At 37.7% G+C, this 26,275-nt stretch overlaps 1 protein-coding gene across 1 annotated transcript in view; it reads left to right on the plus strand.

Annotated features, from left to right (window-relative positions):
- LOC113612446 (teneurin-1-like) overlaps window positions 1–15,056 on the plus strand; it is a 299,439-nt gene extending 284,383 nt beyond the window's left edge. Inside the window, exon 6 of the mRNA XM_027092334.1 lies at window positions 14,841–15,056. Coding sequence (XP_026948135.1) covers window positions 14,841–15,056 — 216 coding nt within the window. The remainder of the gene's footprint in view (window positions 1–14,840) is intronic.
- The last annotated feature ends 11,219 nt before the right edge of the window (window positions 15,057–26,275 follow it).

Consider the following 26,275-nt stretch of genomic DNA (forward strand, 5'->3'; position numbering starts at 1 on the left):
TCCATTATTCTATCTTCCAGACCACTTATGCATTCTTCTGTATCACTTAGTCTGATATTCATTCATTCTAATACGTTTTTTGTTTCAGCTTTTGATTATTCATTTCTGTTTGGGCTGGTTCCTTGTTAAAATGTTCATTGTTTAGATAATTTCTTTTCTGTAATTCAGTTAACATTTTTATACCAATGTTTTGAATTCTTTATCTGATAAATTATTATCTGATACTTTGTTTCATTTTTTCAGGACTTTTCTCTTGCTCTTTCAGTTGAAAGTAGTTCCTCTGCACTTTCATTTTGCTTAACTTTCTCCATCTGTATGAATTTAGGTGAAACAGTTACCTATTGTGGTCTTGAAGGAGTGTTCTTATGTGGGAGCAGCCCCAGACAGACTGCTAGTGCCCAGCGCCTTTGATGGGAGGACTGGATTTGACGTGGATGCAAATCACATCTTCCCTCAGGGTGTGCTGGCAGCTCTCACCTTGGTAAGGTGTGGGGCTGGAAATGGAGGAACTAGAGCTGCTCAGGGTGTGAGGTGGGACTTCCTCTCTGCTCAGTGGTTATCACCGCCCTGTCAGGGGCAGGGTCTAATCAAGTTGCTGGAGCAGAAGCCCCAAGGGTTTGACTTGAGCTGGCTCTGTTTCAAGTGTGTGATTTTCACCCTCCCCACACTGAGACCTTTGCCCCAGAGGAGGGGAGTGCTGAAATAAGCGGGGCCCATGTGCAGACAGAGGTCTGATGCACTGCCTGTGTAGGTGTCTGAGGCTTCACTCAGATGCACCCTCGGTGCGAGACCCCTTCGTTTCTCACAGTTGATCACTGCCCACTGCCTCCGCCACCCCTGCCCCCTTGTGGAATTGCTCCACAGGTCTGGCGGGACCCGCTTGGACTCTCCGCATGTATCAAGTAGTGAGCTGCAGTAGAGCGGCTGCTGTCAGAGATCTGGGCTTCTTCTGAGGCGCTGCCTGAATAAGTGCTAACAATAGCTCTGCCCCCGCACTGGATCACCTCGGCGGCCCGTGATCTGATCTTTTCCCCGGTCATATCAGCTCCAGATCCAGTGCCGTGCTATGGCGTGGAGTGACCCGGGCCAGAGCGTTCACTCAGCTCAGGCTGTGGTGCATGGCATGGTGGTCTCAGGAAACCCAGCAACTGCTGGGGCAGACCTCACAAGCAGAGTCCAGGCTTCACCAGACTTTCTCTCTGATCCAGCGGTCCTCCAGACAGCTAAGGGGGCTTGTCTTCTCCGCATAGTACTCATGGACTGAGACGTCCAGTCTGTGGCTCGACCTGCTCACTCCCCAGGGCCAGTATCCGCCTATGTGATATCCCTTTTCCTCCAGTTCCCCTCCCAGGTGCACAGGTCCCAAGCCAAGACTTTTCTTTCTATCCTACCCGATTATGTGTGTATCTTTCTTATAACCTTGGTTGTATAGGAGTCCTTCTAACCAGTTTCCATTTAGTTTTCAGTGAGGATTGTTCCACATGTAGATGTATTTTTGATGTGTTGGTAGGGGGATGTGAGCTCCATGTCCTCTTACTCTGCCATCTGTATCTCCCTCCTCTCCCGAAGAGTACTTTGCAAATCTTACATTTCACACCAAAGATCTAGGTTCCCCAAGCACTCCCCCCTCCTCAAAGGAGAACACATACACTTGCACACACGCAAGTACCCTTGGGAATTGAAAATTAAACAACAGCACAGAATGCACCTTTCTGACCTCCTTTTCTTGTAGACATAGCTGAAGAGGTGTGTGTGTGTGTGTGTGTGTGTGTGTGTGTGTGTGTGTGTTGCTTGTTTTTTGGCTTTGTTTTGTTTTCTTTCCACCTACAGCATAGATACATTTGGAGGCAATTTATGCTATAACAGTTGTGGGCCCTGAATAACAGGTTGAATTCTAAATTTACTTACAGTTTCACTGATATTTATTTCACAGACCCAGTCAGTAAGTGAAGATCCATTTTGTGGTACCAGAGTAAAAAACTGCACCATCCCCACCCAGGTAATCATTGTGCATTCAGATGGAACACAGTCCTGCATTATAATTCTGTGGTTCTTCAATATTCGTCCATAGGACTTGTCGATATTAAAATGCACTCAGTTGCCCTTTGAGTCAGCCCATAGTTTCAGTATCTTTTACTTAGAGGATATTAGAGCCTAGGATATTGTTGTAGAATTGCGAATAATGCATATAAGCACAACAAACCACATGAATAAAATAGTAGTAATGCACTAACAAAGACAACAGTGTGGGGAGCATAACATTATTAGTTTTAAAGATTGATGGCAAATTACAGTAAATGTTTCCTATAATGCTATATAGATGTTTCTCTAACACAAGGTTTCAGGGGGCCCAGCTAGAGTGCTGCAGCTTGTTTTCAACTATATTAAATCACTTTATCAATATACCTCAGTTTTAACAAAAGCTTTTCTAAAGCATACTGGAGGCCTGACTTCTAAAAAGATTTATGGAAAACGTTCACTATGCTAAAAGGCCAACTTATTTACAGTATAAAAAATTCATGTTAAATGTTCTTGGCCATATATGTTTTACGTTTCATTCTTGTTTCATTTTAATCTTCATTTTCCCTTTTTTTAAACTTTTTTTTTAAACATACCTTTCCTGTGATGCCTATGAAATATGTCTGCCTTTTGGTCCCTCTACCCCAATAGTCTACACCTGACAGAGGCACTAAATGGTATGCTATAGAATGACATATTTATCCTCCTGGAGTAGTCCTTTGAAAGCTACGGGATCTTCCCATAACATGTTTATAACGTCTTAGTTTTTTGAAAGAAGCAGTCCATTGTAGAAATTTATCAACCATGTGTATATCTAATCCTGTTGAGTGTCCAGTTATATCTTTCGGCCTGTATTATTTTTGGAGGAAGTTCAAACATTTAGTAGCTTTTTCGTGAAGTCAAGGTAACTCTAGTATGATGTAAACTTTACTTTTGAAAATAAAGTGCTAAAGTTCCAGGATCTAATGCACAAGTCTGCATTTTTTCCTATGCATAACTTTGGCAATCCCATAGATAATAATCACAAATCCTTTCTTAGCCTTTGCTTTTCTAATACTAAGAGTCTTTGGTTTTACTTCTGTACACTACTTGTAGCTCCTGTGCTCCCTTAGTCATTTTAGTTGCCTTTTCCTATTTCCATTTTATATGCTACCAAAGGTGTCTTCACCAGGACTGTATACGGATACCGTCTTGCCATTGCCAGTGGTTCAGTGAGAGGGAAGAATACATGTAAAAAGTTGAATTGTATGAGATTCTTGACCACCTCAAACTCTCCATTAAAATAATATCAAGGGAAGAAAAATGAAATCTTAGTATTCAGAAACGTAGAGTAGAAGCTCATGATTTTTAATGCTACTTTGAGTCAAGGTGCTATTTTAACTGTAGTAAGTACTGTGGAGAGTTAAAAAATGAAGCAGAAGACATAGCTTTTGCCCTTGAGAAAGTTCCTATTAAATAGTAGAGCTGGAAGAAACATGCATACATACACACACAGTGCAAAATAACATGCAACCAACTGTTGTACAGAAATAGAAATAAGATGGTTAGGTGACTAAGAGACTTAAAAGAAAGAAGATGAAAAGTTGATTGTTATTATAGAAGTAGCTTGAGCTGAGCCTTGAGAAACAAGAAAAATCAATCCTAGTTGACCTTAAAGAGTGCATGTTTAGGAGACTGGAATGATAGGGTGGTAAGGGGGAAATGCAGGTGGTAATAACCTATGTGGTAAATGAATAATGAAGCAATAGAGGCAGCAGATGGAGACAGTTTGGCAAGGAAAGGAAGGATATAAATAGTTTGATAACTAGATGAAGGGGCAGTTGTTTCATTTTATTCCTTTTTTTTATTAAAGAAGAGAGATGTGTGGTTGTTTGAATATACAGAATAAGAAACCAGTAGAGAGGGAGACATGGATGGTGCTAGTAAGAAAGGAGATGGTAAAGGGACAAAGTCTCTCAGGAGGAGAGAAGGGGAGGGAGGAGCCTCAGAGATAAACTGACACCGATTGTATGGCACACTGTGTATGAGAGAGACACTTTGATATTGTGGAAATAAGAGGTAGGAGTTCAAAAAGAGGACACAATACGTTCAATAGATGTTACCATCTATTATGATTACTATTATTATTATTACTCTCTGTAATGAGTTTTATTTGTGAAGAAAAGTTTTAATTTTTTTAAATTAATTAATTTATTTTTGGCTGCGTTGGGTCTTTGTTGCTGTGCGCGGGCTTTCTCTAGTTGCGGTGAGCAGCGACTACTCTTCATTGTGGTGTGCGGGCTTCTCATTGTGGTGGCTTCTCCTGTTGCGGAGCACAGGCTCTAGCCACACGGGCTTCAGTACTTGCAGCACACGGGCTCAGTAGTTGTGGCATGCGGGCTCTAGCGTGCAGGCTCAGTAGTTGTGGTGCACGGGCTTAGTTGCTCTGCGGCATGTGAGATCTTCCCGGACCAGGGCTTGAACCCATGTCCCCTACATTGGCAGGCGGATTCTTAACCACTGCACCACCAGGGAAGTCACAAAGTTTTAACTTGATATAATTATAGATTTTCTGGATTCTCAAAATGTATCAAAATCTGTAGCAATATGACAACCCATGAGAACTGGTGCCTACACTGGCTGCTTCTCTTTCCCAAGACCTGGCACAAGAAGATATGTACCCCCCTCATTACTCTCAGCTATGGGATAGGAGGGTCATAATATAATTGTGTTTATTAAATGCCTGGTACGTAGATGTCAAGAATTTAGACAGACGTGACTGTCCTGTCCTCTGGGAACTTATATTCTAAGGTACAAAGGGGGAAGCTACAGAAAATGAGCCATGACCTGCCCTCCTGCCACTATCCCAAAGTCCAGAAGGATGTGATCATAGTAACCTATCTATAACAAACATCTAACATTGTATAAAATATAGAAAATAGGCGTCCCTGCTGTGAACTACCAATTACATGTCCTAAAAGTACTGGCCAGGAGACAGTTCAGCTTCTAGGTAACAGGTGACCTTCTAATACCATTTGGAAACACATCAAAACTCTTATGACAGTGCATGATAGTTTGTGTGAATGTGTGTGTAGGTTATCCATGGCAATTTATACCTTCCAACCATATTTTTTGTAATAGCTTTGTTGAGATATACAGTTGTATGATTAGAATTTTTTTTAAAAGTGACAGGAATATGTACATCCATATACAGTTGTCCCTTGGTATCCACGGGGATTGGTTCCAGGACCCACCCAGGGACCAAAATCTGTGGACGCTCAAGTCCCTTATATAAAATGGTGTAGTATTTGTGTAAAAATTATGCACATCCTCTCATATACCTTAAATCATCTCTAGATTACTTATAATACCGAATACAATGTAAATTCTATGTAAATAGTTGTATATTTGAGTGCAGCAAATTCAAGTTTTGCTTTATGGAACTTTCTGGGATTTTGTTTTTCTGAGTATTTTTGATTCACCATTAGTTGAATCCACGGATATGGAACCCATGGATGTGGAGGGCCAGCTGTAATTTACATACTGTATAATTCACTGATTTAATGTCTACAGTTCAGTGATTCTTAGTATATTCAGAGTTGGGTAGCCATCACTACTATTTAATTCTAGAACATTTTCATCACGCCAAAAAGAAACTTCATAGGCACTGGCAGTCACTTCCTATCCCCAGCTCTCCCCAGCCCCTGGCTACCACTAATTTACTTTCTGTTTCTATAGATTTGCCTATTTGTACATTTCCTATAAATGCGGTCATAATGTGTAGCCTTTTCTTTTCTGGCTTCCTTCACTTAACATAAAGTTTTCAAGGTTTGTTCCTTTTTATCATATTCCATTGTATGATAATCTTCCACTGTATGGATATAACGTATTTTGTTTATCCATTCATTAGTTGATGGATCTTTGTGGATTTTCACCTTTTTTGACTGTTATGAATAATGCTGATATGTGTTCAAAAATAGATCTATAGAGTCAAAATGCAATTCAAAATTAGTCCTTTAATTAAGGGTAAGATTTTAACAATGCCATTTTATTTCTGTCTGAGAAGATGTATGCAATACTCGATAAGATACTGTACTGGAATCTGAAGTCTGTCAGTGTGTGGACATAACTATTTACACTTATACAGTAGTGTCCTTCTCAAGTGTAAGATTAGTTAATGGACTTTTCTACACAATCAGCTATTATCATTGTCAGTAAGACAGAGGTATTTCATTGCTGAACATATTTTATTCACAGTCAATTCCCAAAGGTCTATGTATGTAGATGATTTCAATTCTTCCTCGCACCAAACCTTGTACTGAAATGTCAAAATAAATGATCAACAGTACTAAATAAATTATCAAGATTACTATTTTATTAATTCACTGAAACAGTATTTACCAAGCGCCTATGTTAGACCTTCGCGGTCTCCTAGGAGTTTCGACTCGCCCAGGAAACAACAAGAGTCGGAAGCCGATGCAAAACGCAAGAGGTTTATTGAAGGCCGGTGCACCGGGGTTCCTTGGTCCTCACGCAGGAGGTCGAAGAAGGAACCCTTTTGGGCGCGAATATGTCAGTTTTATAGGTTCCCACTTCCCCGTATGTAAATTATAGATTTGGTTGTGTTCTCCTGCTGATTGGTCCCGGCTTAGGCTCGGACCAGAGAGGGAACTTGTCCCTAGCTGCCTGATTGGTCTTTGACAGACACCTTTTTTACATTTTGTTATCTCCCTCCTTCTCGGAAGGGGGCCGGACATCCTGGAAATTCACCCATTATCTAAGAAGCCCCTATTGTCTGGAGAGTTCTTAATCATTAGCTGGAACAATGTCCCTCGAGCCCCACACCTACTATGTACAAGGTTCATTCTTCCTTTTCTTTCTCCTGCGTACTCCTGGGTATAACAATATAAAAGGCATGTGTAATACACCATCTGGAAAGTGAGTTGAATACATACTTTTCTTCAATGGTTCGTATAAGGAAAATTATACAAAGCCACATAGATGGACAGGTTAGGTTTTTCCCCATCCCCTTTTCATCTCTTAACACCTTTGGATCACAGGGAATAGGCCCATTTTGCTCCAAGCACTGATATTCTAAATTTCACAATGACTTGTTACTGTGGAACAATTATTGTATTTGAAAGAACACAAAGAAGATGGTACTTAAAACATGAGAGGCACACTAGGACTAATTAAGGTGAAAGACGTACCAAAGCCACTTGATTGTGTATTTTGTGCTATAGGATGAAGCGAAGGGGAAATAGAATCTTAAGGCATATTTCTTTTTCATCTCTTTGGACAACATTCCCTTCAGTTAAAACGGTACTTTTTTAGCTTAGATACTTTTTATGGAATTTGCAAATGTCTTTAAAAGACTTCTAAGATTGCTGTTATGGACACAACCAAAGCCTTTAAACTAGTCATTTTTACACAAGGACCTGATAGTGGAATCTTTTAAATAACCATGTGTCAGTATCTTCTACTAATGTCCCACTGAGTTTTGCACAGAATCATTGAATCCAGTCTAGCTATATTAAGTAGAAAAAACAAATACATGTATATGTCCAGTTATTTACCCCCTCTCTTATAAGGACAATGCTATTAAAATCATGTTATTAGTAGTCAGGTATGTGTCTGAACGAAGCTTTGGTTTAGTCAATAGAACCACTACATATGATGTCTGTCACCAATTCCAGCCTCTGTATTTTATCTTTCAGGTAGCTTGACCTTCTCCTTTTGCACCATCAGTTTGCCATCCTTCAACCCAGCCTATCTGCCATTGTTTTTTCCTACTCTGCAGTTGATGCCTGTGTTGCAACCTGTAAAGAGAGTGTTTAGCTCAAACTAAATTGGTGGATATTGGTGAGACTGTGATAGCTACAGTACTTCACAGTCTGATATAATCCGTGGCTGTCTGCACTTCATCTTGGATTTGTGCAAGGAAGTGCCTGTTACTGAAGAATATGACCCTCTTGGGCCTTCTGATATGCTTCAGTAAAATAAATGATTAAGTGATAATTAAAACATGAGTATTAAAATGATAATTAAAACGAAATCTGTACCCTTAGTGCTGTATTTTAACTCTGCCACTGACGATTTGCAAATGAAGGATCAGAATCAGTGTTAAGTTTGTCCAAACTTATTCCACTTACCTATATTGATGAAGAATTTCATCATGAAATCACATTACATATTGTTTTTTTGCATGTAATTTATTTCTCTTTAGTTTCCTCCTTTGAACTACATTAAGAAAAATAATGAAATAATAAATTAACCAATAATCACTACATTGTAATCCATAACTAATTTTGGGAGAAGTGAAAAAGGAACAGTCTATTTAGTGAAGTAAATTGCTAACAGGGAGATATCTTCCTTTCTGATGCACTAAGCTCTAAAAGGTTAGGGGCTGAGAAATTTTCCATCTGCAAGCTGTGAGAATTTCTCTAATACCAAATCACTGCAAAAAGCTTGCTTTGCTATTTTTATTTAAGTTATAGCCCACATGTTCATTCATGTTGTCACGTCTCTTTACCTACCTTGTCTTAACTGTGATGCAGGCTCTCAAAGGGTAAGACCATCTTCTTTTAAAATTTTTATAAATGACATGTATATATGCTTTGGATATTTGGTAATGCTAATAACTAGGAAACTCCAACAACACAACTTCATGAGTTTCTTTAGATTTGGTGAATAACATTTAAGTGGCCTTATTATGCAATATATGATGCTGTAAAATACAGAAGGAGAGATGGTGTAGCATTCGGTAAAGCTCATATATAAAGGTTAATGTCCATCAGCCAGTTTTGTCCTGATTTTTTAAAAATGACAGAATCTATATTCATTGGAGACTGTTCACAGCACCTTTAAAATACCGTTTGCTGAACCTAAAACATTTTTTGTCACTTTTTTTTATTTCAAAGTGAATTTATTTGCTGTTAATGAGCTAAATACTATGGTGAAAATCTACATTGCACAGCACCAGGAATGATGGTATTTCTAGGTACAAATAATAACGATCATTTATTAAGCACTTGTCATGTGCCATGCTGGTTTTTTTTTTTGAATTTTTGAATTTTATTTTTTAATTTTTTTTATACAGCAGGTTCTTATTAGTCTTCCATTTTATACATATTAGTGTATATATGTCAGTCCCAATCTCCCAATTCATCACACCACCACCACCCGACCCCCCCACCACCCCCTTGATATCCATACGTTTGTTCTCTACATCTGTGTCTCTATTTCTGCCCTGCAAACCAGTTCATCTGTACCATTTTTCTAAGTTCCACATATATGAGTTAATACACAATATTTGTTTTTCTCTTTCTGACTTACTTCACTCTGTATGACAGTCTCTAGATCCATCCACGTTCTCTACAAATGACCCAATTTCGTTCCTTTTTATGGCTGAGTAACATTCCATCGTATATATGTACCACATCTTCTTTATCCATTCGTCTGTTGATGGGTTGCTAAACCTAAATAGGTTGCTTCCATGACCTGGCTATTGTAAATAGTGCTGCAATGAACATTGGGGTGCATGTGTCTTTTTGAATTACGGTTTTCTCAGGGTATATGCCCAGTAGTGGGATTGCTGGGTCATATGGTACTTCTATTTGTAGTTTTTTAAGGAACCTCCATACTGTTCTCCATAGTGGCTGTATCAATTTACATTCCCACCAGCAGTGCAGGAGGGTTCCCTTTTCTCCACACCCTCTCCAGCATTTGTTGTTTGTAGATTTCCTGATGATGCCCATTCTAACTGGTGTGAGGTGATACCTCATTGTAGTTTTGATTTGCATTTCTCTAATAATTAGTGATGTTGAGCAGCTTTTCATGTGCTTCTTGGCCATCTGTATGTCTTCTTTGGAGAAATTGAACCTAAAACATTTTAAATTCTTATGTTTATAATATTGTTTGCATGACCAAATGATGCATTTTAACAAGTGATAAAAGCCCCTAATGAGGATAGCAGTTGAACAAACTGAACATTAAATTGAGAACAGACGTGTCCACATAAACATGGTCTGTTAATTACTGCTGATTGAAGAGATTTGTCCGCTCCAGGACCTTAGGAGTTAAATGTATAATCAACCCTTTAGGGACCAAACTGTTCTGCCTCACATGGAAAAAAGTAACTTCCACTGAAAAATAAGGTCCTCAGTTGGTCATTTATCATCTCAAAGGGCATATTTTATTATAAATGTCAATTCCACAAAATTATGTGTCCTGTAATACATAATTATGTTCAAAATTGCATTTGAAATCTGTTATTAACAGTTAACAGTGAACATTCTTAAAATAGTTATTACTCTTAGCCTTAACACAGAAAGCAATAATGGAGGTATTTTAGGGAGTTAAAAGCTGCAAGGCACTGGCCTCTGAATAAAGCCACTGCAGGTGTGTTTCTTAATGGGCTGTTAATTTTATAGTGGGTGAACACAAAGGACAGAGACCATGTGTGTTTTTAAACTGTGTTTGGTGTGGAAAAGGAGTTGATGGCTGCAAAATATAAAGGCAGAGTGAAATGAGGCCAAATTGAACTTGCCCTCCTGAGATGTAATCCTCCTTGCTTAAAATCAAGGCAAACTAATTCTTGCCCCTCCGCTTCTCTCTCTTCCCTCCCCACCACCACATAATAAAGAATCCCAAGAAACTGATATTAAGCTAGCACAGCTGAAATAATTAGAAAATATGGCAAGAAATAATAAAGACCTGATACACTAACATTGTCTCATACTAACCAGCTCCTTCTAGGTTTCCTGTTTTTGCTACTGTCACTAAGTCACACAAAATTACAATTTTGACCACCCCACCGCATTCCCCACACGTAGGTTCCCAGGGTCCTCAGAACCTTGCTTCCCAGAATGTGGGCTGTGGACCACGAAGCATGGGCATTAGTTGGGAACTCGCAGGGTCTTAGTTCCCCAACCAGGGATTGAATCCGGGCCCTGGCAGTGAAAAGCACTGAGTCCTAACCATTGGACCGCCAGGGAAGTCCCTACACATTCCAGTTTGAGAAGCACTGCTATAAAACTGTCCTTTACATTGTCTTCTTCCATTTTTTTTCTTTTTTTCTTGTCTTTTCTTCCTGGGGAAATAATTTGTTTTTTTATTATAAATAACTCTCTTTATATTTTAGATATGTTTTTTGTAAGAAACATAATTAGATTTTACTTCTTAATTCCAAATGGTGGTTCTTACCTTTTAACACAAACGTTTAGTTCAGTACTCTTTATTTTTAATTATAGATATAGATATATGAAATTTATCTTCCATCTTCTTTTATGTTTTCTAATTGTCCCATCTAGTCTGTCTTCCCTTTCTTACCTTTGTTTAGATAAATGATTTTTATCTCAGTATTATTTTCTCTATGCTAGTTCAAAAAATAAATTTTTCGTTTTTAGTATTTATGCTTGAAGTTATAAGATTTTTAAAATTTATAATAATCTGAAGTTAGTTGATATTTGTACCATTCTTCAGGATAATCCAGTTTTACACTTCCCAGATAATATGTGATTTTTTTAAACATTATTGAGGCATAATTGACAAATATGATCATATATATTTAAAATATACAGCATGATGATTTGGTATACATATATATTGTAAAATGATTACCAAGATCAAGATAATTAAAACATTCATCACCTCGCATAGTTAACACAGTCAACTCGTGTGTGTGTGTGTGTGTGTGTGTGGTGAAAATGCTTAAGATTTACTGACAGCATTTTTCAAGTACACATTGCCATATTATTAGCTATAGTCACCATGCTGTACATTAGATCCTCAAAACATCTTATAACTGAACATTTGTACCCTTTGACCTACATCACCCCATTTTCCCCTCCCTCCAGCCCTGGCAACCACCATTCTATTCTTGTTTCCACGAAATCGACTTCTTTCTGTCTGCCTTATTTCACTAAGCATAATGCCCTTCAGATTCATCCACGTTGTTGCCAATGGCAGGATTTCTTCTTTTTTATGGCTGAGTAATATTTTATGGCTGAGTAATATATATATATATATGTGTGTATATATATATATATATATATATATAAAATCTCACATCTTCTTTATCCATTTATCCACTGAAGGACATTTAGGTTGTTTCCATATCTTGGCTATTGTAAATAATGCTGCAATGAATATGGGAGTGCAGATATCTCTTTGGGATCCTGATTTCAATTCCTTTGGATATATACCCAGGGGTAGGACTGCTGTATCATATGGTAGTTCTATTTTTAGTTTTTTGAGGAACCTCCATACTGTTTTCCAAAATGGCAATACCATTTTGCATTTCTCCCAACAGTGCACAAGGGTTTTCTTTTCTCCACATCCTCACCAACATTTATCTCTTGTCTTTCTTTTTTTAAAGAAGATGTTGGGGGTAGGAGTTTATTAATTAATTTATTTATTTTTGCTGTGTTGGGTCTTCGTTTTTATGCTAGGGCTTTCTCTAGTTGTGGCAAGCGGGGACCACTCTTCATCGCGGTGTGCAGGCCTCTCACTATGGCGGCCTCTCGTTGCGGAGCACAGGCTCCAGATGCGCAGGCTCAGTAGTTGTGGCTCACGGGCCCAGTTGCTCCGCGGCATGTGGGATCCTCCCAGACCAGGGCTCGAACCCGTGTCCCCTGCATTGGCAGGCAGATTCTCAACCACTGCGCCACCAGGGAAGCCCTATCTCTTGTGTTTTTGATAATATCTAACCAAACAGGTGTGAGGTGATTTTGTGATTTTGATTTGCATTCCCCCAGTGATTAGTGATGTTAAGCAACTTTCATATGCCTATCGGCCATTAATATGTCTTCTTTGGAAAATATATATATTCGAGTCCTTTGTCCATTTTTAAAAATTGGATTATTTGCTGTTTTGCTATTAAGTTGTACAAGTTCTTTATATATTTTGGATATTAATGCCTTATCAGATACATTTAGCCTTCCATATTCTCGGGTTCCACATCTGCGGATTCAACCAACCTCGAATCAAAAATACTCAGGGAAAAAAATTCCAGAAAGTTCCAAAAAGCAAAATATGAATTCGCCACAAGTGAGCAACTATTTACATAGCATCTACATTGTATTAGGTATTGTAAGCCATCTAGAGATGATTTGAAGTATATGAGAGGATATACATAGGTCACGTGCAAATACTTTGCCATTTTATATACGGGACTTGAGCATCCACAGATTCTAGGATCCGTGGGGATCCTAGAACTGATCCCTCACAGAACTGAGGGATGGCTGCATATGGTTTGCAAGTATTTTCTCCCATTCTGTAGGTTGCCTTTGCAATTTATTTATTGTTTCCTTTGCTGTGCAGAATCTCTTTAGTTTGATGTAGTCCCACTTATTAATTTTACAATTGATTGAATGTACTTTTTCCACATGAGCTGTTGGTTCTACCCTAAATTTAGATCTTCATGTCATTCACCTGAATTATTGCCCCATAATTCCTATATCGTTCTTGTGCCTTCCTGCTCTAAAGCATCCTACTTTCTGCCTCAAGATTAGCCTTTTTTTTTTTTTTAATTTATTTTTTTGGCTGCGTTGGGTCTTCGTTGCTGAGCACGGGCTTTCTTTAGGTGCAGCTAGAGAGGACTACTCTTCATTGTGGTGCGCGGGCTTCTCGTTGCGGTGGCTTCTCTTGTTGCAGAGCATGGGCTCTAGGTGCGCGGGCTTCAGTAGTTGCAGTACACGGGCTCAGTAGTTGTGGTGCATGGGCTTACTTGCTCCGGGGCATGTGGGGTCTTCCCAGACCAGGGCTCGAACCTGTGTCCCCTGCATTGGCAGGTGGATTCTTAACCACTGTGCCACCAGGGAAGTCCCAAAATTAGCCTTTCTAATGTACCCAACCTCTCCCCTCTTCCTAAAAACCTTTAATGGCTTTCCATCTTTTACTAAGTAAACTATTTAGGACTGGCTCTCAAGGAGCTATAGAATATCATGCCGTCCTTTCCCTCCAGCCCTATCTCCAACTGCTCCTCTCTATATACCCATACCCTGCACCTTAGCTTTACGGTTTCTCTCTTTGTTTTGGTTCAAGCTGTTCCCTTCACATGGGAAATCCTTCCCAACAGCTCTGTTGAAATCCTTTCCATCCTTTAAGGCCCATCTTCAGTACCACTTCCCATACATAGGCTTTTCTGATTCATTCTTTCATTCATTCATTGAATAAATATGTACTGATCACATACTATTTGCCTATATTTTTCTAGTTACTGGGGATAAAGCAATAAACAAAACAGCCACAGCCTCATGGACCTTATATTCTATTGGGAGAAAACAGGTGATAAACAATAAATAAATAAAACATGTGCTCTGTTAGGTGGTGATAAGTGCTAAGGAGAAAATTAAAGAATATAAAGGGGACTGAGACAGCTAGGAATGATGAGTATCCTCCAACCAAAACCTTTTCCTTCCTTTGTATACCCAGCTCAGGTATTTTTCTTTACAATGTGGATATTTGTGTACTTGTCCTATTTTCTCTTTTATATTCAAAGTTCGTTAAGAGCGAGAACTGTATTTTACTCATCTTTGTATCTCCTACAGCTATCAAGACAAAGTTCAGTAAATAATGGTTAAAATGACTCAAATGATGGAAATAAATGCAATAGTAGTTTAGAGGAAAGAGAGACTGATATAGTGGTTGGTTATGGAAGGCTCCTTGGAAGATATTAAATTTGGGTAAAGTCTTAAAAGATGGGTGGGGTGAGGAGGAAGAAAGAGCTGAGTAAGTCTTTTTGATATACCTGTTCTTGAAAATCTAAAAACCATTGCTTTATAAATTAAGATTAATATTATGTATAATTTTCTTTACTTTTAAAACCAGTGTTTCAGAAGGGACGGGCAATAGACACCGGAGAAGTTGACATTGGTGCACAGGTCATGCAGACCATTCCACCTGGCTTATTCTGGCGTTTCCAGATTACTATCCACCATCCTATATATCTGAAATTCAATATTTCTTTAGCCAAGGACTCTCTGCTGGGAATTTATGGCAGAAGAAACATTCCACCTACACATACTCAGGTATTTGATATTATAGGTATTTCTTGACCCTTTTAGAGAGTGGTGAGATGAATAGTTTAGGGGTTGTGACTTGCAAAGTATGTGGGAGTCAAAGGTGAAGGCAGACAGTTTTTGTAATGAGCAAATATCGAGAATAATCACAGTCAAGCGAATGAAAAAAATGGTACTGAGAAACAAGGACTAGCATTTAGCAGAGCAGATTCAAAAAAGGGAGTTTAAGAAAATATTCTTGCAACTTGAGTTCTGCTTCCTGGAACAGGATGGTCATGAGCCTTCCCAGCCCCCTCCTCTTACTTATTAGCTTTGGTGCCCACACCTCCTCCGCTGCTTCCATACATTCCTGACCTGTGGTCCCAATAAAGGAATGCAAATCAAGAGGGAAATGAGTCAAAAAGGCACGTTTTGTCTTGCAGGTAAAACTTTTCCCTTGTTATTGTTAATAAAAACACAAATATGTAAAACCTCTATGGTTTACAAGACCCTTTTATAAACCTTTGCCACATCATTTCCCTTAATTTCCTTCCCTTATCTCTTCCTTACATGAACCCATTTGAGGCCCTGCTCCATCTAAGAAGTAGCATAGGGAATCATAACCATCTGGGGCTTGGGATACATGTGCCATGTGTTTGTCCACCGATTAGGAAAAAAAAAGGACAGGGTCTTTGAATATTTAAATATGTTACCACAAATGTAGTAAATTATGATGAATGTTCTCAAATTTTCAACTGTTCATTTATTTGTTTTAAAAACTGTAAAACTTTTTAATTTGTAAAGAAGGTCATGGTAACATTTCAAGGGGAATGTCTATTTTCAAGTATCTTCTATCAGATACTTTAGTAAAATATCAAGATTCTCTTGCATAATACTAAATAAGAATTTTTATATTTCTTGGTTTGTTATTTTTAAACAGTTATTTTTAATACTCTAAAACCGAAAGGTTTATAACATTTATAAATATAGTAGAGAGTTATTTTTTTCAGAATTAATAATATGCTTTTGGGTTTAGATATTCTTAAGAATGAATAACCTCTTCTCCCACTTTGCCCACCTCCAAAGCAAAGAAGTATGAAGTAGCACAATTGAAATGAGAGATGTTTATCAGCCTTAGAAGTAAAAGTAGCGGCTCATATTTGTGTTTGTATTTGTTCCAGTTTGATTTTGTAAAACTAATGGATGGAAAACAACTGGTCAAACAGGACTCCAAGAGCTCTGATGATACCCAGCACTCCCCTCGGAACCTGATCTTAACCTCACTGCAGGAAACAGGTTTCATAGAGTATATGGACCAAGGGCCTTGGTATCTGGCATTTTACAATGATGGAAAAAAGATGGAGCAAGTATTTGTGTTAACTACAGCAATTGGTAAGCTGCCTTGGCTATGATTTTGAATTGACAGTATAACTCCAGAAAGACACAGTCAGTGGTGAAAGTGATACAGATGTTATTTAAGCATATTGCTCATTCTACCTTAAAGTCATTACTCGGGATAGGTCACAATGAGAAAGGTTTATATTGTTGTTGTCAGTAGTGTTGTTTAAATGCTGATTAAGCTTTTTAAAATGCTCCTTTATTTGCTATTTTAGGTTACTTGCCATGCTCCTTTTTATATGTTTTCAACAGGAATACTTACCTGGATAATATTAATACTGTTACCGAGAATACATAGATGAACAACTTCATGAAGAAGGGAAATAAGCAAGAGAAGCCCTGTTAATTCAAGTGCTATTAAAAAAGAAAAAGCGAATAAATACCTTTTTAAATGAAAAAACTAGCATCAATCCAGTTCTTCTTTACAACAACTGATTCTAGAACCATTAAGATTTAAAAATACAACTTAAGAGTAGAGAAGAGTCTTAAGGATAATAACTTGGGTCATTCAAAGTTCTTTCTTTAGAACTGTTTAGTTTAAAAATCATCACAATGGCTCTTTCACTGCACTCAGAGCCTTTTAAAGCATGTTCTTTTTAATACAATGTCTACACACACTGTTATTCACTTTCACCCTAGTTAATCAGAGACAGCAAGCTCTTGTCATTTTTTTGGGTGAAGTCATTCCTCATAGCCCTTTGTGTGAATAAAGCTGAGATCGTTAGCAGATTTAGAGCCCTAAGGGTAAACAACTCACAGACACAGTATTTTACTGTGTGAATTTTCCTAAAACACATGTCTTTTAAAAGAAGGGACAGTATCTTACAGCTGTCAGTTTTCTATACACCTCTCACCACTTTATCCTTTAGTTAACCTGTTCAACCATATGTTTAGGAAATTGTGTTGACTGTTAATAGATATACCATCTGCTCTTTATAACAATTATGTTTTATTTTTACTTGATGCTGAAGACCTTTTGTCAGTAGAAAATGGTATTCCCGCTGCAAGATTATCAAAAACTTTCCTCTGAAGTAATCAGAAAGGCAATAAAAATGCACTGATGATTTTCCCCCTAGAGAAAACTCCACTGATCTTACATCTTCAAAAGACAAAGTGTTTGTTAAATTAGAAAAAAAAGTATTTTAAGTCATGACACTGTTTTGCCACTCACAGATTCAGTGGGGCAAATTCAGCAGACACACCTTTCATGATATTTGTCCACCAAGACCTAGTTTTGATAATGCAAATACTAATGAGTTATGAGAGGTTGAGTTTCTCCTACGAAATCAGAGGAATTAGAAGATTTAAAACATTTGTGAAGAAGATTTTCTCTCTTCCTGTTATCCTTACCCCTAAGCTCAAGTTAAAACACTAACCAAGCTATTAACCTTCCAAAAATCAATAGACCCAGAAACATGCTTGAAGTTTTTTTCCTGTTCCTTACTTCCTCCCCCCAAAGAACCTAACCTTTGAGATATAATTTTCTATTATTCAGAGATGAAGCTGTTAGTTTCATCTGCAACAACATATTTGCTTTTCCTTATGCAAGTCAGTTTCTTTACTTTTCTGTTGTCTTTAAGATTAGAAGCAACAGAAACATTTCTCCTATAATTCCACTTAAAGAGAATCCAAGTAAATTTCCCAAAATGTCAAAGGTATATAAGTTATTCACTCTAAATTCTCCCCATTATTGTTATGTTTTTGTACTTTAACTTAATCATAGTAAAAAAGAGGATAATGTATTTGATTAAACAAATTAAGGTCTGTATGAACTTTTCTAAATGTTGCTCCTTTGTCTATTTCATGATAATGTTAGAATCGGTCGATTGATCTTAACTATATTTGGTCTGCTACTCATAGGGATCAAAACAGCATTAATAACCAACATTTATTGAATGACTAATATAGGCTAGCTACTGGCCTATATTATTATATGTTATTTTCTAGCTGTATAGACAGAGTTATCAATATCCCCTAATCTCAGCCAACCTGCTCAATAACATGATAATATATACCATCTATGGAGTGCCATTCTGCCCCAAGCACTCTGCTGGATGCTTTACATTCAGTTATCTTGTTTGATTCTCATCACAACCTCGATAGCATAGGTATAGTGCTACTTACATTACAAGTAAGGAATCAGAGGCTTGGGATGAGTAAATAATTTGGTAAAGTCTCACAGCCAACAAGTGGCAAAATTGAGATTGGAGACACTCAGTATCTCTGATTCCAAACCCCTGCCCTTTAGACCATACTCATTCCATACGATTATTCGTTAGCTTTGGCTTTTCCCATGAGAAAACCTGCCAGAAGCAAAACCCATCATCAGAGCAGATGCAGAAACCAAGGGGCTTTAGGCTGTAGCATAAAAACAGGGTTTGAAGCATAGAACTTTAAAATGATTCTCAACTCTAATGAACTGGTGTCTAGGAAGTGAGTCTGAAGTAAGATTTAAAAGATAGAAGGCAAACTTCCTGGAGGCCAGTATAAACAGAAAAGCACATTCTTTTTCATCACTAGTTATTTATGTGTTTCTGCTGTAGCCATCCTCCTTTTGGAGTCCCTAGGCTATCCCGATGTCTCTTTGATACCCAGTGGAGATGGCAGCTTCCAAAACCTCCTATATTGCCTTCTCTTCTCATTTGCATTGCAGGTGTTAAGCTCTGTGCAGCATTATGGGCCCAGGAACGGTTCTTAGATAAGTCAATAAGATGTAGGGATTTTTATTCATTTTGATAGCAAACTTTATTAAACATTTTTTCTACAATAGCTACATTCCCACAAGGCTGCTTCCATAAAGTTGTCAATAGGACCTGGTGTGAAATTAAATTCAAGTATATTTACCTTTGAAAGCTTCCTCCATGGCCTCCTATTAACCATCCAGGGCAGGGGAAATCCAAATGTAGATTTAAGAACTGCCATTACTTTTTGGTACAAGAAAGCAAGATAAGAAAATAGATAATAATTGTTCCATCTCTGAATGAAAAGAGAAAAAAAGACCCTTTGTGCCTTTTCGTAATGACCTTTTAAATAAATTAATGATTTTCTGAAAATAACTAATGTTTTAATGAGTTAAAAATGGTTAGCTCATTGTCAAATGTTACATTCCTGCCAGCCCAGTTGTTCAGCAAATGCCACGTGTCAGTTTCTTATCCAGTTCAGTTTTCTAGCACAGGGATCAGAAAACAGGCCACCATAAACCTGCAAAAAGGAATCTGATGTATTCACACAGATGTCAGAAGAATAATCTCTGATTGATAATAGGGTGGCTATCCACACAGCCACTGGATTCATTCTCAGCTTTCTAAGAATCACCTAAATGGACTAGATACCACTTTCTTCCTCTTGCTTTTATTGCAGAATTCCAAGTCTAGATTAGAATTCCTCTAACCTGGAAATTTACTATCTGAAGCATTGGTTCTCAATGCTTTAATTCGGTCATCACCTGTAGAGTCACCTGAGGTATTTGCTAGAATGTAGATTACTGGGCTGCATCCCTCAGAGGCAAATTCAGTAAATCTGGAGTGAAGCTCAGGTATCTGCATTTTAAGTGCCTCAGGTGATCCTACTGATACAGGTGGTCAAAAGGCCACAACTGAAGAAACGCTATTTCCCAACTCTCTTTATAAATTCTCATAGTTTAATGGAAGATGCCAAGACTACTTACTAGAATATTTCCTTCTAATTGGAAATAGCTTATCCAAGTGAAACTAGATGAAGTAGATAATTTGGATTGAAAAGAAAAAACTGGTACATACGAGAAGTATGAGTGTAATGGGCTAGAACATAAAAGTGAGAATCCAGGAGTGCTAAGTTATGGAAAACTTCCAGAAAAGAGTAATGGGAAGATTATTTTTTTAAGCTACAGGAGTAAAACATGCATATCATAATAGTTCACGGACTTGGAATTTGATGCTATCATACTCAAATACAGTTTTAAACTAAAAACAGTTTTTAACGTCCTCGTCAGAGACTGATTTTTGTATAACTTTATACCTCTTCAATCAAGTTACTTAACACAAGACTTATCAAAGTACTGTTGCATTGCACATCTTTATGTCACCACAACTACCTATGGGCACCTTCAAAGCCTTCTCAATTCCCCTGAAACCTATTCTTCTCTAAGAATGGATTGAAGGGAAATTAGTGGCAAAGAACTGATAAGCATTTACAGTCAAGAAAGCATTTCTCAACAAAATACTTAGGTTCTAATGCTTTTAGTGGTGGTGAATTTAATATGAACACTTACTTTAAAAGCTTTCCGTTGTCACTTATTAATGAAAATGAAATACTGATTATCGTATTTAAGCTGTCAAGATAGTAGAGTAAGCATTTTAGGTGCTAGAGAAGAAATTTTTATTTGCTACAACCTAAATTTGAAAAATAAACAATAGACTTCGTCTTCTGGGTTACATTTTAAAGTCCATTTTGCTTTTGAGAAATGACTTATAATCCTCGTACATTTTTAGCTTTATCGTGAATGTCTCATAAGAATACAACTCCTCTAGACCCTTTATGCACTTTAGAGGTGAGGTTGGTTTTTAGTTTCATTCCTGAATAGCCAATTCAGCAAATCCAGGGCGCTTTTAATAATTCGGTGCTGCATATGACATCTTACAGAAATCTTTGGCATCTGATTTTAAATAGGAAGTGCTTTGTAGACAGCAGAGGGCAAAGATTGTTACAGGCCCAGAGTTTTCGCAATTTAGAAAAAAATTAAGGACTCTACAATCTATAGGTTTGTTCTTTTTTTTCTTTTTCTCTCTATTAACAGAAATAATGGATGACTGTTCGACCAATTGCAATGGAAATGGAGAGTGTATCTCTGGCCATTGTCACTGCTTCCCAGGATTCCTTGGGCCTGACTGTGCTAGAGGTGAGGTTGCTCTGTTACACTGATTGATTAGGGAGCTCAATGTCGTTTGAGAACTCAGAATTAGTAGCAATAGGAGGAAGAGGAGGGACAGGAGTGGCAGTAGCAGCAGCAATAGCAACAACACCCGAACTGCCGCTACCAAAAGCTGAGCACTTGCTCTGCCAGGCACTGTTCTAAACACTTTGCAGTACTTCTTTTAATTCCTACATCCTACGATAGTCCTACGATGTAGATCTATTATCACAGTTTTATGGGCAAAGAAATAACCTCAGAGAGGTGAAATACCAAGGTTATCTAACAGCTGGGATTTGTACCTGGATCCTCTGACCCAACCACTCCATGATACTTCTATTCCCTTCATAAACTCATTTATAATGGATGAACTTTAAGAAAGGGCAGAGTGGGTAACCGGTTGTACACACCAAGGTAAACAGGAAGGGGTAGACAGTCACCAAATCCGTGAGTAGCCTAGAAAGGAAAGACTGGAAAGGCAAGTTAAACTTTCAAACTTTACTAGACTTCAACTAGACTTGCCCATAGTTTAATTCTTGAAAAGCTGTAGATAAATCACACTGTGTTTTCCCCATAGACTTCCAGTTATTACTTTAGAGATGCTTTCTGCTCATTCGCAATGTGTTCGTAAAGTTCTCAGTCTGCTAATGCTTTAATCTCAGGTTTCTCAGCCACTCTGTTTTCTTTAGATTAAATTCTATTCAACAGAGAATTCTTTTTTTTTTGAATTTTATTTTATTTATTTTTTATATAGCAGGTTCTTATTAGTTATCTATTTTACACATATCAGTGTGTACATGTCAATCCCAGTCTCCCAATTCATCCCACCACCACCACCACCACCCACCCCCGCTTTCCCCCCTTGGTGTCCATACATTTGTTCTACATCTGTGTCTGTATTTCTGCCTTGCAAACCGATTCATCTGTGCCGTTTTTCTAGATTCCAAATATATGCGTTAATATACGATATTTGTTTTCAACAGAAAATTCTACAGCATTTGCTAGGTTCCAAGTTCTCTGATAGATCTTGAGGAGGTGGGAGGTAGAAGTAGAGGTGATGGCTGGTATTGAAAAAATGAATAAGAGAAGGTACAGGCCCTGCCCTCAGGAAGCCCATATTTTTAATAAGGAGACATACAGTGACAAAGCGGAGTGAGTGTTCTAATAAAGGTCTGTACAGTGTGGGGTAGGCACAGACATCTGTCCAGCATAAATCTCTTTAAATGCACAACTTTTTATTTTTATATATATATTTTTATTTCAATAAATGCACAACTTTTTAAAGATAACATTCTATAATACGAATAACTCCCTACTAGTTTTACAGATTTTCAGGGTTTTCTTCCTGAAAGTAGCATACATCTGCTTGAGGAAGAAAAACCATAAAAGAGAAAAATCCTAGCTTATAATAATGATGATAATAATAATTGTTTAAGAGTATGGTGGAATCAAAAGCAAGTACTTGAAATAATTTCTCCACTCAGGATGTTTTTATAATTTATCTTTCCCCCAATCCCATAAGAGGAAAATTCTGTTTGTAATCACGAACATGTGCCGATTTAATAAATGGCAAGACAGAAATAGTACAATTTTTTTTACCAGAAATATTATACGAGAATCGATAGAGAATTGCTCTTTGGAGATTTTAAAAGCATTATGCGAACATTACAAGTTCATTTGCCAACCTTCAGATTCGTGCCCTGTGCTGTGTGGTGGGAACGGAGAATACGAGAAAGGACACTGTGTCTGCCGAAATGGCTGGAAGGGACCAGAGTGCGACGTTCCAGAAGAGCAATGCATTGACCCAACGTGCTTTGGCCACGGCACCTGCATCATGGGAGTCTGCATCTGTGTGCCAGGATACAAAGGAGAAATATGCGAGGAAGGTCAGAGCCCTGTGTTAATCTATTGCTCCAGGCTTTTCTCTCACTGAATTGTCCAAGGTGTCATTCTGGGTTTCTAGTAGAGATGTAAGTGGTCTTTGCAAACCATTAAATGCTCAACATGTCTCCTTAGTACATGGAGCGGGGGAGTTCGTGTCTCTTCTGACAGCCTCTAATATTAACATGAGGCTTTATCTGTGACCCTTGCAGAGCAGTAGTGAAAAATGGCATTTCCCCCCTCGTTTTAACACTGTTTTATAACTTGAGAATTTCCATACTGATGATTTTAGGTGTTAATTTACATGCTTTCATTATTACAGAGTGCACTAGGCTACATCTTACTTTAAAGCACATAATAAAAATAATACGTGCACATTTGGAACCATTTCACGAATGTTTTCTTTGGGAGTGATTTGTAATTACCATTATTATTATTGCTTTATATTGTTTATTTTTACATACCTCCTGCTGAAACTTGACGTCCATGCCTAAGGAAGTAGACTTAGCACTAATGAGTTTTGAGGCAGTGCCTTTATATTAAAATTCACCCCCAAAGGAGCCTTTACACATACACACACAATAGTTTTATCATTTACAAAACATACTTCAAAATAGTAATAGTTTTATAATTTAAAGAAGACACATTGGAAAATAAATTTACTAGTAATCAGACCTTTTTCATGTCACATTCCTCAAATAAGACTGTTTTCAGAAATAATATTAAACCATTACCATGGGAGATGGTCTCATCACAACTGTTGTTCAGGAAAGAGACTGCTGAAAATGCACTATAATTGCTTTTTAAAGATGGCTCATTGAGACGATTACACAGCATTTTAAAGAGTTTAATCTCATTCCACTCCATGAGCAAGCCAGAGTTTAGCTTTCCACTTCCCATTAGCCATAGTAGAATTTTGGTGTAAAGATTGTATCTGTTCCAATGTGAATGTCATTGGGCCTAGGGAAGGCAGTAGAGTTCCTGAGTTACTTTTGGAAGCTGTTTTTATGGGAATCCATCTGCAATCATGATATTTAAGTTGTATATTCAGATGCTATATGGACACACAGACATTCACCAAAAAATGGTGTCTATCACAACATCTACAATCTGCCCTGAAAAACATTTAACCTAATTAATTTAGACCCTTCTAATTTAAATCTTGTAAGTCTTTGGAAAAAAGAGTTAGCTTATGTTTGCCTTCTAGGGGCCACTAAGAAAATTTACAGAATAACCAAGATAGCAAGGAATACCATGTTTAAAGGTATAAACTTTTCAAATACAGTTTTTTAACAAAAAATATTTTAAGTCAGACATCACAAACCAGGAGCTCACAGGTTGAACTGGGCCCATGGATGGGTTTTGTTTGATTCACAAAGCGGTAGTGGTGGTGTTTTCGTTGTTGTTTAATGTGACGTATTTCCCAAAATTTAAAATAGAGAAATGTCATATAAAAGTCTCTGTTTCTAGCTTCTCTTGAACAACTAGAAAATCTGGTAACCTTGGACCCACATTCCTATGTGGTGGCAATGATTGTAGCCAATTAGCAGCAGCTTCCTTTAAACTGGACACTTATTCCCAGCACACCTTGTTTGTTTTTTTAATTGTTGAATTAATGTACTTTATTTTTTAGAGAAGTTTTAGGCTGATATAAAAATTGAGCAAAAAGTACAGAGTTCCCATATAGCCCTCACCCCCTACACACACACACACACACACACACACACACACACACAGTTTCCCCTATTATTAACACCTTGCATTAGGAAAGTACCTTTGTTACAATTGATGAACCAGTATTGGTACATTATGATTAGTAACTAAATAAAGCCCATAGTTTACTTAGGGTTCACTCCTGATATTGTGCATTATATGGGTTTTGCTGAATGGATGATGTCATGTATCCACCATCATGGTATCATCCAGAATCATTTCACTGCCCTAAAAATCCTCTGTGCTCCACCTATTCATCCCTCGTCCTACTCCAGCCCCTGGCAACCACTGAGCTTTTTACTGTCTCTGTAGTCTTCCTTTTTCAGAATGTCATATAATTTGAATCACACAGTATGGAAAAGTTAAAACTGGCTTATTCCATTTAGCAACATGAATTTGTCTCCTCCATGTCTTTCCATGGCTTGATAGCTCATTTACTTTTCACTGAATTTCCATTGTCTTGATATACCAGTTTGTTTATCCATTCATCTATTGAAGGACATCAAGACTGTTTCCAAATTTAGGCACTTATGAATAGAGCTACTGTAAACATCCATGGGCAGGTTTTCGTGGGGGTGTAATTTTCAACTCATTTGACACCCTGTTTTCTTACATCCAGCCCATCTCATTCATGTATACTACCAACCTGGTCCTTTCAGCCGTATGACTTTGTGCCTCTTACTTACGTATGACTTGCCTATTCATTGAAGGTGGCCTTCTAAAAAAAGAAACTATATTAAGTTAAATACTATATCATTTATTAAGATTATTGTATTTTGATGTAATAAAATTACCTCCTTCTGAAACAATATTCTACATTTTAGACTTTTCCTCTCCCTCCAAATAATGAACGGATGAAATCAGATGTACCTTCTGGTGTTTATTTGCTGATTAGCTCAGGTATTAAAGCATTGTGCTAATGATCCTGAGATCATGGGCTAATTATTAATGGCAATAACACTAATTATAATACTGCTTAGTTAGACTTACTCTGTTCCATGGTACATGCCACACCTTAAAAGTAGGCCAGTCTTGCAGATGATGGAAGATTGTATCAGTCTATTTCCATTGCTGGAAAAGTAATTCAAAGCATACATCCTCATCATGGTTAAGTTATTTTGGTCTCATCTTATTTGTATGGGAAGATCAAAAATTTGGAAATCAACTTTCCCATTTCCCGTGGGATGGTCACTCAATTAAAAGCACAAAATGATTTTCCCCAAGGCAAACATAGGAATCTACTTCTAAAATAGAGTGTTTGTTAGAATGTGTCCAAAAATTTCCAGACTTCACAGAATCCGAGACAAATATAATTGAGTCTGTGATATTCTAAAGCATTGAAAACTATGTCACAGCATCCTGGTAGAAGGAGAAGCCACAAGGAAAAGAATTTTGA

This window comes from Aethalodelphis obliquidens, unplaced genomic scaffold (assembly GCF_003676395.1).
Source record: "Aethalodelphis obliquidens isolate GAN/ISIS:26980383/991018 unplaced genomic scaffold, ASM367639v1 scaffold77, whole genome shotgun sequence".
Taxonomy (NCBI): Eukaryota; Metazoa; Chordata; class Mammalia; order Artiodactyla; family Delphinidae; genus Aethalodelphis; species Aethalodelphis obliquidens.